The sequence below is a fragment of the Schistocerca cancellata genome, chromosome 3 (genome assembly GCF_023864275.1).
Source record: "Schistocerca cancellata isolate TAMUIC-IGC-003103 chromosome 3, iqSchCanc2.1, whole genome shotgun sequence".
NCBI lineage: Eukaryota > Metazoa > Arthropoda > Insecta > Orthoptera > Acrididae > Schistocerca > Schistocerca cancellata.
In genome coordinates, this window is record NC_064628.1 from 422,317,481 (window position 1) to 422,333,127 (window position 15,647).

Below are 15,647 nucleotides of genomic sequence, written 5' to 3' on the forward strand. Positions count from 1 at the left end.
AGTAACAGCAATGGTGTTTAGTTGTTACTTATAACTATAATTACTAGAAATAGATCCTCTATATGCTAAAAGAACCCTGGGCCACAGTGAAATCAAGACATAAGATCGTTGGGCTAATTTATGTGACTGTATCGCCATATATTTACGAGACATCCAATCTCTTGTGTTGGGGAAGTGCTAGCAACCAATCTGTTGAATGTACACACATTTAGAGCAGTTTTCACCTTCATATAAAACTGATGTATGGGTGTCTCAGTCATCACCTTCTTATTACACAGACGTTCAAAGCATTGTGCCTATTTTAAAGTAGTCACGATAGAAAACAGTTGCACTAGTGCTCATAACATGGAGAATGAATATGTGTGATATTTCAGTTTTCCTGAGGACTAAGGAGGCTGAACATATAAGAACATATAAAAAGTCCCTAGAAACTTTTCAAAATGTGATTAGTCGCTAGTTTCCTGCACGTCGTAACTCCAAATTCAGTATTTTTTTGGGTCAATAGGGCATACTCTACACATATTGTAAATTAAAGTCCCCTGCAGCGTTTTATTGCCTGTATGTAAAGGCTTTCTCAGGAACTATTCTAACGATTTTGATAAGGGTTTCACTTATAGACAGACTGATTTACGATGCAGATTTGTACATATCTACACTTGTGTAACACTATATAAAGACAAAACGTTGTTTAACGTTATTACAAAAATCCTCGAAAAGTTCTGATCTGACTTACTTCAAATTTTTACACAATACTCTAATAAACATCCAGACTGGCATAGGCTATACAGCTTTTCTGTTAAAAACAACTGAGAAAAAATTATGTGCTGTACTCTGAAAATGTACAGTTTCGTTTTCATCCTCGCTAATATCAAGACTTACTGTGGGGATTTTAATACGGTTTTCATTAATACATAGTGTCATTCACGAGGAAAGCGTATGTATACAAGTTATAAATACTCCATGCAAATTGTCTGAACTATGTAAGACCCCACCACGTTATTCTCTACGTATGTGAAGGTTAATCGCACAATCTCAATTCTCATACGATTCTCACTATTAATAGACTGATTGCTGATGAAAGTTTGTGTATATAATTTATTTACGCTACGCCAGACAAGTCGTCTGGCCATAGATACTTAGTGGCATCTGCTCCATCGTGAGCTTACACCTACACTGCCAGCATCACGCACTAGAATCAAGTTATGCAGGCAGCTGTCTTCCTAGCAGACGACCCACAAAGGCTGCCATGCTCCACACAGCCACTAAACGGCAACCTAAGCGCCATTAGAGGCCGCTGGCCTTACGGACCTTTTTCTTACGCCGGTCATGTGACAAGAAGTAAGACAAACTGTATGTATCCTGAAGCCCAAAGCTGTACTTGGCCAGCGCTCGGGCCCTGAGCAGCCAGTCCACTCAAAGTGGGCTTCCTGGGTGAGGTACCAAATGCAGTCGCATTACATCTATCAGGACCTCATTCCAAAGCAATCTCTACCCCGTCACCGCTGCCTCTGCCATTCTTTGCATCCCAGAACCTTCGACATGGCCTTGCTAGAAGCCTTCTAGTCTTGACTGCCTGTTGTAGGTGCTTCATTTGGCGATCAGGTGTTCTTTGTTGTTTCTAGGCAATTTTTACCTGTGTGCTCTGACCCAAGTATACAGTGCTTTTGCGTATGTTCTCCCCTTCATATACGTTCTCCTTGGCCCTGTTGCTTCCACTATGACGTCTCCAATGGATAGCTCTGCCCAGGTGTTGGTCCTGCCCCAACAGAAGCAGCCAGCTCACGAACTTCTGGAGGCCATCTCCATGCCATCGCTGGAACTCTCCAATAGCACCTTCTGGATAAACACCATGATCAAGTGGTTCCAGATGGCGATTACACAGTTTCCACCATTCAATAAGATCAAGCCATGGGCAAACTACGTCGCGTGCCTGGAGCAACTCTTCCTGGTGCATGGATTATCAGATAATACCCAACAACGCACATTTCTCCTAGCATACAACAGCCCTGAGAGCTACGACCTCCCACAACAACTTCAACTGTAAGTAGACCCATCCCTCATGATCATATCAAGTCAAACCTCTTGGTTTATTTCCATTCTCTGTTGTATGTAGCAGCAGCTCGCCATAAATTTTTTGCTGCCACAAGCTGCCATGACAATCTTGGACAAGGCAGTAATGAATTGCCCGCCTCCAGGACCTGTCTCATGACTGCCATTTTCGGTGTAGTAATGAAAAGTTTAAACATTCTTATGTGGCGTTCTTGTTCAGAAACATAATCATCGTTCACACCTGATAAAATCCCTCTACATGGACGTTCTCAAGTCAAGGGACACATCGATGGTAACTTGCCTCCAAATTTCCAGGGCATTCGAGCAGTCTCTCAGGTTGTCAGCCACTCTGCAGGATCCTGCTAAGATGTGCACTATCTGGGTGATGTGCCACTTTCTGGCTCAGGTACGCACCTCACCCTAGAAAGATGCCTAGGATGGAGGCGCGCCCTCAGCAGTCTCGCGCCGCCTGCAGCATCTTCGTTTCTGTAGTCAATGTTTCATTAGCCACCAATGGCACCAGTTTCCTTCCCATTGTGCAAAGTGCTCTGCCTGTGGGAAGTCCAGATACCACTACGAAACGTGTCAGATGCCATCAGGTTTTTGGTGTACTTCGCTCACAGGGTCACACCGGTCCCCTCCACCAGACATGAAAGGATTTGAAAAGCTGGACATTTTTCCGAACATCAATGCATACTGGCTGTGCTTCGCTGCACATCATGGTGAACACCAATGACGTGTCCATCGGCTGCAGATCTATGCCGGCTCATCAGTGACCATCAGTGATTGGAAGTTGTACTGCCACGTTTGCTCCTGCTCCCCCACGTAGCCCTTCCTCAGTCCTCAGCCCCCTGTGCAACTACACCGGTGACCTCATCAAGGTAAGTGCCTATTTTGCTGCCTTGGGTAAGACATCTGACCTTTCTCCAGGCCAAAATCCTGGTCATGAATGTAAAAGGCACTATCATCCTCTTAGCATGGATTTCGTTCATGTGCTGGGTCTTGATGTTCATGGTTCGTGCTACACTGTCTATGCATTTGGCGTTAACATCCACTTGAAATCCTTCTTATCAGACTCAAGTTTGATTTTCTCTGACCATGCCTTTGGTGTTAATGATTTTAAGGTGCATGTCATCGTCCTTCAGTCCACAACCCCAAAATTCCACAAAGCCAGGAATGTTCCATTCGCTCTCCACTACAAGCTTCGACGAGAGCTCCTGTGGCTCCTGGATGAAGGCATTCTGTGTCTCAAAGCGGTGGGAATTCCTCATAATCAACGTTGAGAAGCCCAAAGGGGCACTGCACATCTATAGTGGCTTCAGGTCCACCATCAACGTCCAGTTGGTCGTCAATGAGTATCCTATGCCTAGGATGGAGAAGACTATTGCCCCCTCTTCAGTGGCAGGGTGTTTGCTAAGTCAACATTGGGGATGTGAATATCCAGCATCTGCTGAATGCAGAATTCCGCAGTTTTTTGGTTATCAACCCACAGATTGATCTCTTCCAATATAGTAGTGTCCCTTTTCACATTGCCAGTGCAAAGGTGATTTTTCAGCAGTACGTGGAGCAACTAACCGCCAAGTCCCAGGCAGGATGAGTTACTTGGATGCCATCTTGGTGGCCAACAAGGACACCCAGGACCTGGACTCAGGCATTCACCCTATTTCGTATATATCAGGCTATACAATACCTTCATATCCCCACCAACACCAGCTAGCTGAAATCGTAGTTAAGATAGCCTCATCCTATGGTCACAGCCGGCCCATACATCACCATCTCCGCAAAAAGTCAGCTGGAACTAGATCCCCGGCATGTGATGACTGATGAGACATTTCGGGATTTGAAAAGGGCGCTCCTCAGCACTACCTGTTTGACAGCGCATGACCTCACCAAACCTCTCTGAATGGCAGCGGTTGCCTCTGACTATGCATATACGTAGAAACGATACCGAACGGAAGAATTTTCTCTTACTTTCGTTGGGAGCAACATGATGCTGGGTATGATATCACGATTTCCACAGCCAAAACTAAAGTGACGTCATTTTGAGAATCAGCATCAATAAGGCAACAATTGTAATAAATGGAGAAGTAATAGAACAAATAATTGAATTTAAATATTTGTACTGAAAATCAGACCAAATTGAAATGAAGCTAAGAACACTGAATCATTTCTATGAAACAACGCGTCGAACAAAAATGTAACGTTGGTAAAGAGAACCTCCTCAAACTATACAAAGTTGTACCTCTTCTGTTACTGTTGTACGCATGCGAAAGCTGAGCTCATAACTTCTGACTGCGCAATTCAAAAGCAATAAAATTGTACTTACATAATCCACGTGTACCCATACTCAAACATGAAAAAAATTAAATAAAGTTCATTCTCTTACATAAACTATAACTTCCACAAGTGTACAGTAGCAATATTGTTGAATAATAAGTATAAACGCACTATAAAATGCACAGTTACACGAACCTCACTGGCGCGCTCAGCCCATGCAACTCGCGCAATATTGTGGACGCAGCAGCCTCTAACACGTGTACACCAGCTGTCAAATTCAAATATAGCGTGCGCTGCGGTTCTCTGCCAATCACAACAAATCACACTTGTGATGGCTTCGCGCGAACGCTGTATAACGGTGGTTTGCAAATTTTCTCACTTCGTAAAGTTATTTATTACGTGAGAAATCAGAATTTGCGAAATATGACAAATGCACTGCATTGCACACGCGCAAACGGTCTTAGCTCATCCACACGCAAAGCAGAGCGCACTGTTGACAGTTTACTCAGTGTTGACCACTGCCTTCCTGCAGATCACGCCATATGGTGCACATACCGATTTAAGTAATTTATCCGTGTATTTATGGACGAAAACAAAAGACACCAGCCGCGCCACTTCAACAATCCACATTCTCCTCGTCAAGGCCCTACCACTCGATTGTTCAGTATCGATAGTTGAAAAGACGCTCTCTTAATAGGAAACATATACAGAAAATCTAGAAATGAGTCATCAGTTTTCAGAGTTCTATATTTTCCAAAGTATTACATGTGCAAAGATGACTGATGCGTGAATAGAACAGTGAACTCACCGACTTTTCATCGTGTCCACCAGCTGGTGTTATGTGTAATGCCTTGAGAAAATGGCGCAAAGCAAGAGATTTTGTGTGCTGCAGTACTCGACACGTTTATCTGCTAACAACAGTGCATTCAGAAGGAATTTCCGGAAAGAGTCGCCTTGTAAACAGTGTATCCTTCCAACAGGACGGGCCATCCCCCACTGGAGTGTAGATGTTCGTCACTACCTAAAAGACGAACTTTCTTATCGCTAGATGGAGCGTAGTGGTGAAGATGACTGGCGCCGTTCTCTTGCCACCTCCCCCCCCCCCCCCCAGGTCCCATGACCTAACACTATGTGACTTGTCCTTTGGGGTGGGCGGGCGGGGGAGGTGTAGCGGAGGGTATATTAAGGGCCCTGTTTACGCACCTCCACTGCCAAGGACACTGGAACAGTTCAGAGAAAGCATCAATGCTGCTGTGGCGACCCCTGACAGGTTTTTGCTAGATACGGTATGGAACGAACCTGACTACCGCTGGTACGTGTGTCGTGTGACCAGAGCGCCACTCGTGCAGCACTTGCAGAGCGCAAAATGCAAACTTGGTGAGCTTACAGGCCCATTCACGCATCGATTATACTTGTACATATTGTAATAATTTGGAAAATACAGAGGTTTGAAACTGAATGAATCTTTTATAGTAGTCCTGTACACAAATACATTGAAACATTTTAGTTCAGGCTCATTTATTATTTGAATCTGTGACATTAACTACCATTTATAACGAGTAAAACGAAGTAATAAAGGAAAATAAATTATTTACGTAGGCTCCCTAGAGCTATACCTGTGCAAAACGAAATACTGAACACCTTTTAGAACGATAGTGTGAACGGTTCTGAGAATGACCGGAACAGTAGGCTTAATACACTACTGGCCATTAAAATTGCGACGCCACGAAGATAATCTGCTAAAGATGCGAAATTTAACCGACAGGAAGAAGATGCTGTGATATGCAAACGATTAGCTTTTCAGAGCATTCACACAAGGTTTGCGCCGGTGGCGACACCTACAACGTGCTGACATGAGGAAAGTTTCCAACCAATTTCTCATACACAAACAGCAGTTCACCGGCAATGCCTGGTGAAACGTTGTTCTGATGCCTCGTGTAAGGAGGAGAAATGCGTACCATCACGTTTCCGACTTTGATAAATGTCGGATTGTAGCCCATCGCGATTGCGGTTTATCGTATCGCGACGTTGCTGCTAGCATTGGTCGAGATCCAATGACTGTTAGCAGAATATGGTATCGGTGGGTTCATCAGGGTATTACGGAACGCCGTGGTGGATCCCAACGGCCTCGTATCACTAGCAGTCGAGATGACAGGCATCTTATCCGCATGGCTGTAACGGATCGTGCAGCCACATCTCGATTCCTGAGTCAACAGATGGAATCGTTCGCAAGACAACAACCATCTGCACGAACAGTTCGACGACGTTTGCAGCAGTATGGACTATCAGCTCGGAGACCATGGCTGCGGTTACCCTTGACGCTGCATCACAGACACGAGCGCCTGCGATGGTGTACTCAACGACGAACCTAGGTGCACGAATGGCAAAACGTCATTTTTTTCGGACGAATCCAGGTTCTGTTTACAGAATGTTGATGGCCGCATCCGTGGTTGGCGACATCGCGGTGAACTCACATTGGAAGCGTATATTCTTCATCGCCATACTGGCGTATCACCCGGTGTGATGGTATGGGGTGCCACGTTCGGTCACCTCTTGTTCGCATTGACGACACTTTGAACAGTGAACGTTACATTCAGATGTGTTACCCCCGTGGCTCTACCCTTCATTCGATCCCTGCGAAACCCTACATTTCAATGCACGACCGCATGTTGCAGGTCCTGTATGGGCCTTTCTGGATACAGAAAATGTTCGACTGCTGCCCTGGCCAGCACATTCTCCAGATCTCTCACCAATTGAAAACGTCTGGTCAGTGGTGGCCGAGCAACTGGTTTGTCACAATACGCCAGTCACTACTCTTGATGAACTGTGGTATCGTGTTGAAGCTGCATGATCAGCTGTACCTGTACCCGCCATCCAAGCTCTGTTTGACTCAATGCCCAGGCGTATCAAGGCCGTTATTACGGCCAGAGGTGGTTGTTCTGGGTACTGATTTCTAAGGATCTATGCACCCAATGTAAAATGTAATCAGTTCTAGTATAATATATTTGTCCAATGAATACCCGTTTATCATCTGCATTTCTTCTGGGTGTAGGAATTTTAATGGCCAGTAGTGTATTTGATGTTGATGATCTTGATGATTATAATGTTGGGTTCGGAGCTGTTTACCTTACGTTTGGATCAACCTATGTCGGCAGTAAATCTATAAATTTAAAAGATTCGTGCTGATGTATTTTCTCGGGCGAGTTGGCATAGTTTACGACGGGCAATAAATAAATAAAAATAAAAAGGATCTGGCAATCGTTTGTCTGAACAAGGGGCGAAGCTCTTCTATAACCAAGAAAAACACATCAGCAGACTTTGCTGTCGTCACCAGGTCTTAAACACATCTGTCTCCAGTCTCGACTGACGTTATCTTTCGACGAACATGAAGAAACGGTTGAAGCAGAGTGTGGCCGAATACCGGCTGAGAGAATTATGGCAGAAGTTTGGCAACGCTCTCTGCATTTCCGCCCGAGACAAGCGGGAGGAGCAACCTGTTGCTGCCAGTGAAGAAGTGCCGCGCCGCGCCGCGCCGCGCTCTGCCAGCTACAGGTAAACTCTCTCACAAGATCCGCCGCAGCAGCAGCGGCAGCGGAAGTATTACGCAGCTTAAGGCAACACGCCACGAGGAAGCGACACCTGTTTTGATAAATTTCATGTACCATGAAGCCTTAAAAAGGTAGAAAACCACTCATTTCAACAACGGAAGTATACCGGTCATTTGAATATCTTGTTTTATTAAAAATTTATAGAATACTTTGCACTTCTTTCCAGGGGTATTTTGAAGGTTTATTGTACCTGTTAGGACAGACAACACAGGTGTTAAACGAACATTGTTCTTCACACAAACAGCACTTTTTTTTTCAGACTACGATAAGTTTCTGCTTGCCCCACAGCTTTCGAATGCAATCACTGGCGTTGTAATATATCCTGTCGCGACGCTGTTCTTACTAAAATGGCCACCTGCCTTCCGACTTCCTGTCCTGACCGTAATGCAGGAATCAGCTTCTTCTCGTACCTGCAACCGTAATTAATCTTGGTCTCTCGTTCAGTCACAGTGATTTTCATTAAGCCACAAATAGGTCTACAAATTAAGGACTGATGAGATTACAACCACATGAAAATAGGAGTCGTAGACGAAAGCAAATCTACATCTTTGTCTATATTCCGCAAGCCATCTTATGGTGTGTTGCGGACAGTATTGGGTGAACCGCTGTCAGTTCCCCCTTCCCTGTTTCAGTCGCGAATGGCACGCGGGAAGAACGATTGTTGGTAAGCCTTCGTGTGAGCTAGAATTTCTCCAGTTTTCTATACGAATTGATTCTCAGTCAGCTACAAAATATTGTATTTAGCTTGTCCTGGTCGTATTTTTTTCTATCGCTTGAGCCTTGTCCCGCAGGGTCAGCCATCGTTAATCGGATTCGGCATGTCAATGGTTAAGAGGTGGCCGGATGCCCTTCCTGCCGCTATCCCGTGCCCCCCGGGACGGAATCAGTGCACCCCAACTGTCTGCGTCGAGTGTAATCCATGGAATAGTGCGAAAGTGTTCAGATATCTGCGAGCCGTATAACTGAGGCGGAACATGGCGACCAGCCCGGTATTCACCCAGTGGGACGTTGAAAACCGCCTAAAAACTACATTCACACTGGCCGGCACATCGATCCTCGTCGTTAATCCGCCGGGCGGATTCGATCCAGGGCCGGCGTGCCTACCCGAGTCCAAGAAGCAGCGCGTTATCGCTCTCGACTACCATGGCGGGTTGTCCTGGTCATATTTCCTCACTACAAATTACACACCTCGACAAAAGTTTGGAATATCGTAGATTTTACTGCAATGACTGCCTATACTACACCCATTGAGGTTTGTACAGCACCTTATTAACAAAATAAACATGATTGCTTCTGAAAACAAGAACGATTTTGGTTGGTTACAAAAATCATTGCAAAACAAAGCAGGCCCATCGTCTAAGTGTACATCTTGAAATAAAAAACACTGAAAACCTTTGCCTCATGAGAGTGATTATCAGTCTTTATTAGTATGCCGGCCAGGGTGGCCGAGCGGTTCTAGGCGCTACAGTCTGGAACCGCGCGACCGCTACGGTCGCAGGTTCGAATCATGCCTCGGGCATGGCTGTGTGTGATGTCCTTAGGTTGGTTAGTTTTGAGTAGTTCTAAGTTCTAGGGGACTGATGATCTCAGAAGTTAAGTCTCATAGTGCTCAGAGCCATTTTGAACCATTTTTTTTTTTTAGTATGTGCTCCAAACACACGGATGAGTTCGTCCACACTGCAGGGCATATTCTGGATGAGACCATCAAGTTTATCTTGGAGTATGAGGTTCCACTCCTCAGTGGTAGCGTCAGTGAAGACCTGAATACTGTCAGGTGCATTCTGACGTTGTGCAATGGCCACCTTCAACAGGTCCTGTGCAGGTTCAGTTGCATTCATGACTGGGGCCTGTGTTGGGAATGCATTCAGTTGATGTTGCATCTCTGAAGACGGTACGGTGCGGTCTTGTATTGTCACCGACTTTAAGTCTGTAGGACCTTACTATCGTCTGCAGGACCTCTTGGAAGTATCGAGTACCAGTGAAATTACCGCAAATGGGAATTACAGGGGTCTGCCGTTCCATAATCATTGCCGTCCAGAACATTACGCTTCCTGTCCGCAGCTCGTGGTCGTGCGGTAGCGTTCTCGCTTCCCGCGCACGGGTTCCCGGGTTCGATTCCCGGCGGAGTCAGGGATTTTCTCTGCCTCGTGATGACTGGGTGTTGTGTGATGTCCTTAGGTTAGTTAGGTTTAAGTAATTCTAAGTTCTAGGGGACTGATGACCATAGATGTTAAGTCCCATAGTGCTCAGAGCCATTTGAACCATTACGCTTCCACCTGTAAACGGATGGACGTCGAGTGTCCAGTCGTAAACCAATCCTGGTCTCTTCAGGAAACGTAACATTACTCTCTTCTGCAATGGTCCAGCGTTGATGTACAATAGCCCTGGGCCTTCTATTGCGCCGGTTCCGTTGGTTCACTGCAAAACTTCTCTTTGGTCATCAGGAATGAAGACCACCCTGATTCAAGCTTCCACACAGTCTTTGGTCTGAGATACGAATCCTGTTGCTCGGGGGAAGGCATTTCCAATATTTCTGGCGGTTGATGTTAGTCGCATTTTAGCCGACAGTTGGAGAAAATGATCCTGCATTGATGTTGACATACGAGGACGACCATTGTGAGGTCTATCGTTCACATTTATAGTCTCTCTGTATTTTCTCAACAGCTTAGACACACCACATTGAATGACATATAGCCGATCGGTAACAACTTCAGTGCTGAACACAAACTGAATGGAGCTTTTGTTGATACTGGACTGCTCATGGTATGCCGCTGCGGCGGCGGTGTTTTTACGTGTCTGGGAAACGGCCACAAAGTATGTCAGTAATAACACCGTGGACAATGCACGAAGTGCCTAGATCTGTGAGACCTCTAGTATCGTAGACTACATTTTACAATAATATTCCAAACTTCTGTAGAACATTGTAGTTTCGATTACTATGCCATTGTGAAGTGTACCTGTTGATGTTACAATTAATGCAGCTTCAATACGTCTATGGATATTTCAGAAAACGCTATTTTATAACTTTGCTCACGTCTGTATGGAGTGACGTTCACACTGATTTTTAGAGCGGATACTTGTCTAGAAAAATTATAAAACGACTTAATATGTTGTATTCATAGGCGTAAAAAGCTATGTTAATTGCAACATCAATAACTACACTTGACGATGGCGTATTAGCCGTAACAAGCCTGTAGTGAAAAAATACCACCAACACAAACCAAATAAAATATTTGGCATCTAACTGGGAATCACTTTATATAAAAAAGTTTTATTTGGACCTCATATATGCGCGAAACCAGCAAAGGAAAAAAATCTTTCATTTTCATTTGTTGTTAATCTTCTCGCGAGATATACGTAGGAGTCAGCAACATACTGGTTGACTCGTCTAGTAACGTATGCTATTGGAACGCTTGACTTGTATCGTTTGCCAATGTAGTTAGCTGAGCAGCTCCGTGACGCTTTCCGCTTACTAAGTGGATTTGTAACGAAACGCTGTGCTCTTATTTGGTTCTTCTCTATTTCCTTCCCCATTCATGACTTTTACAGATCCCAGACTGACGAGCAGTATTGAAGTGGTGGTCCAACTAGGGTTTTGTAAGTTACCACCTTTGTGGATGAACTACACTCCATGAGGCTTCTTCCACTGACTGTCAGTCCGACATTTGCCCTACCGGCGATTATTTTTACGTGGTACTTCCACTTCACATTGCTCCGTAGTCGTACTCTAGGATATATAATGGATGTGACTGCTTCCAGTGATTTTACTGCAATGGTGTAACCATACAACAATAGGCTTTCCCGCCTCATTTATACGTAATAGGTTATGTGTGTCTATGCTATGTGTCAACTGCCAGTCACTGCACCATGCGTTGATGTTCTGCAGGTTTTCCTGCATTTCGCTACAGTTTTATGGTGTGACGAAAAAACCTCATAGGACATCCGACGTTATCCACTATGTTATTTGTATATACACTCCTGGAAATTGAAATAAGAACACCGTGAATTCATTGTCCCAGGAAGGGGAAACTTTATTGACACATTCCTGGGGTCAGATACATCACATGATCACACTGACGGAACCACAGGCACATAGACACAGGCAACAGAGCATGCACAATGTCGGCACTAGTACAGTGTATATCCACCTTTCGCAGCAATGCAGGCTGCTATTCGCCCATGGAGACGATCGTAGAGATGCTGGATGTAGTCCTGTGGAACGGCTTGCCATGCCATTTCCACCTGGCGCCTCAGTTGGACCAGCGTTCGTGCTGGACGTGCAGACCGCGTGAGACGACGCTTCATCCAGTCCCAAACATGCTCAATGGGGGACAGATCCGGAGATCTTGCTGGCCAGGGTAGTTGACTTACACCTTCTAGAGCACGTTGGGTGGCACGGGATACATGCGGACGTGCATTGTCCTGTTGGAACAGCAAGTTCCCTTGCCGGTCTAGGAATGGTAGAACGATGGGTTCGATGACGGTTTGGATGTACCGTGCACTATTCAGTGTCCCCTCGACGATCAGCAGTGGTGTACGGCCAGTGTAGGAGATCGCTCCCCACACCATGATGCCGGGTGTTGGCCCTGTGTGCCTCGGTCGTATGCAGTCCTGATTGTGGCGCTCACCTGCACGGCGCCAAACACGCATACGACCATCATTGGCACCAAGGCAGAAGCGACTCTCATCGCTGAAGACGACACGTCTCCATTCGTCCCTCCATTCACGCCTGTCGCGACACCACTGGAGGCGGGCTGCACGATGTTGGGGCGTGAGCGGAAGACGGCCTAACGGTGTGCGGGACCGTAGCCCAGCTTCATGGAGACGGTTGCGAATGGTCCTCGCCGATACCCCAGGAGCAACAGTGTCCCTAATTTGCTGGGAAGTGGCGGTGCGGTCCCCTACGGCACTGCGTAGGATCCTACGGTCTTGGCGTGCATCCGTGCGTCGCTGCGGTCCGGTCCCAGGTCGACGGGCACGTGCACCTTCCGCCGACCACTGGCGACAACATCGATGTACTGTGGAGACCTCACGCCCCACGTGTTGAGCAATTCGGCGGTACGTCCACCTGGCCTCCCGCATGCCCACTATACGCCCTCGCTCAAAGTCCGTCAACTGCACATACGGTTCACGTCCACGCTGTCGCGGCATGCTACCAGTGTTAAAGACTGCGATGGAGCTCCGTATGCCACGGCAAACTGGCTGACACTGACGGCGGCGGTGCACAAATGCTGCGCAGCTAGCGCCATCCGACGGCCAACACCGCGGTTCCTGGTGTGTTCGCTGTGCCGTGCGTGTGATCATTGTTTGTACAGCCCTCTCGCAGTGTCCGGAGCAAGTATGGTGGGTCTGACACACCGGTGTCAATGTGTTCTTTTTTCCATTTCCAGGAGTGTATATACTGTATATGGCCCTCAATTACAGATATATAAGCTCATTTAAATGAGGGGAAAATCACAAACAGACTGGTCCATGTTGACAAGTTACTGGACCAGCAGTCAACCCTCGGTCACCAGGAAAAAAATACACACAAGAAGTATTGAAGTGCAGGAGAAAATTAAGGTGGGTCAGAGAGAGATCCTATCAGAGAATGATACGTCGGCAGCAGAACGTTTAGCGTTACCTAAGCTCCAGCGTGGATGTTAACGTGATTCGGTGGCGGTCGTACTTTTGAGCCATCATACACTACTGGCCATTAAAATTGCTACACCATGAAGATGACGTGCTACAGACGCGAAATTTAACCGACAGGAAGAAGATGCTGTGATATGCAAATGATTAGCTTTTCAGAGCATTCACACAAGGTTTGCGCCGGTGGCGACACCTACAACGTGCTGACATGAGGAAAGTTTCCAACCAAATTCTCATAAACAAACAGCAGTTCACCGGCAATGCCTGGTGAAACGTTGTTCTGATGCCTCGTGTAAGGAGGAGAAATGCGTACCATCACGTTTCCGACTTTGATAAAGGTCGGATTGTAGGCTATCGCAATTGCGGTTTATCGTATCGAGACATTGCTGCTAGCATTGGTCGAGATCCAATGACTGTTAGCAGAATATGGTATCGGTGGGTTCAGCAGGGTATTACGGAACGCCGTGGTGGATCCCAACGGCCTCGTATCACTAGCAGTCGAGATGACAGACATCTTACCCACATGGCTGTAACGGATCGTTCAGCCACGTCTCGATCCCTGAGTCAACAGATGGGAACGTTTGCAAGGCAACAACCATCTGCACGAACAGTTCGACGACGTTCGCAGCAGTATGGACTATCAGCTCGGAGTCCATGGCTGCGGTTACCCTTGACGCTGCATCACAGACAGGAGCACCTGCGATGGTGTACTCAACGACGAACCTAGGTGCACGAATGGCAAAACGTCATTTTTTCGGACGAATCCAGGTTCTGTTTACAGAATCTTGATGGCCGCATCCGTGGTTGGCGACATCGCGGTGAACGCACATTGGAAGCGTATATTCGTCATCGCCATACTGGCGTATCACCCAGCGTGATGGTATGGGGTGCCATTGGTTACACGTCTCGGTCACCTCTTGTCCGCATTTCAGCAGGATAATGCACGACCGCATGTTGCAGGTCCTGTATGGGCCTTTCTGGATACAGAAAATGATCGACTGCTGCCCTGGCCAGCACATTCTCCAGATCTCTCACCAACTGAAAACGTCTGGTCAATGGTGGCCGAGCAACTGGCTCGTCACAATACGACAGTCACTACTGTGGTATCGTGTTGAAGCTGCATGGGCAGCTATACCTGTACACGCCATCCAAGCTCTGTTTCACTCAATGCCCAGGCGTATCAAGGCCGTTACTACGGCCAGAGGTGGTTGTTCTGGGTACTGATTTCTCAGGATCGATGCACCCAAATTGCGTGAAAATGTAATCACATGTCAGTTCTAGTATAATATATTTGTCCAATGAATACCCGTTTATCATCTGCATTTCTTCTTGGTGTAGCAATTTTAATGACCAGTTGTGTAGTTAACTGAGCAGCTCCGTGACGCTTTCCGCTTACTAAGTGGATTCGTAACGAAACGCTGTGCTCTTCTTTGGTTCTTCTCCATTTCCTGCACCATTCCTGACTTGTACAAATCACAAACTGACGAGCATTATTCAATTAGTGGTCCAATGAGGAATTTGTAAGCTACCTCCTACACTTCATGAGGCTTCTTCCACTGATTGTCAGTCCGACATTTGCCCTACCGGCGATTATTTTTACATGGTAGTTCCACTTCACATTGCGCCATAGTCGTACTCCAGGATATATAATGGATGTGACGTGACTGCTTCCAGTGATTTTACTGCAATGGTGTAACCATACAACAATAGGCTTTCCCGCCTATTTATACGTAACAGATTATGTGTGTCTATGCTATGTGTCAACTGCCAGTCACTGCACCATGCGTTGGTGTTCTGCAGGTTTTCCTGCATTTCGCTACAGTTTTATGGTGTGACGAAAAAACCTCATAGGACATCCGACGTTATCCACTATGTTATTTGTATATATATACTGTATATGGCCCTCAATTACAGATATATAAGCTCATTTAAATGAGGGGAAAATCACAAACAGATTGGTTCATGTTGACAGGTTACTGGACCAGCAGTTAACGCTCGGTCACCAGAGAAAACAATACACACAAGAAGTATTGAAATGCAGGAGAGAGATTCTACCAGAGAATGATACGTTGGCAGCAGAAC

General features: G+C 46.2%; 1 protein-coding gene across 1 annotated transcript in view; it reads left to right on the plus strand.

Annotated features, from left to right (window-relative positions):
- Nucleotides 1-7,711: 7,711 nt before the first annotated feature.
- LOC126176350 (probable H/ACA ribonucleoprotein complex subunit 1) overlaps nt 7,712-15,647 on the plus strand; it is a 118,158-nt gene continuing 110,222 nt past the window's right edge. The window contains exon 1 of the mRNA XM_049923503.1: nt 7,712-7,878. Within this exon, the coding sequence (XP_049779460.1) occupies nt 7,712-7,878 (167 nt within the window). The remainder of the gene's footprint in view (nt 7,879-15,647) is intronic.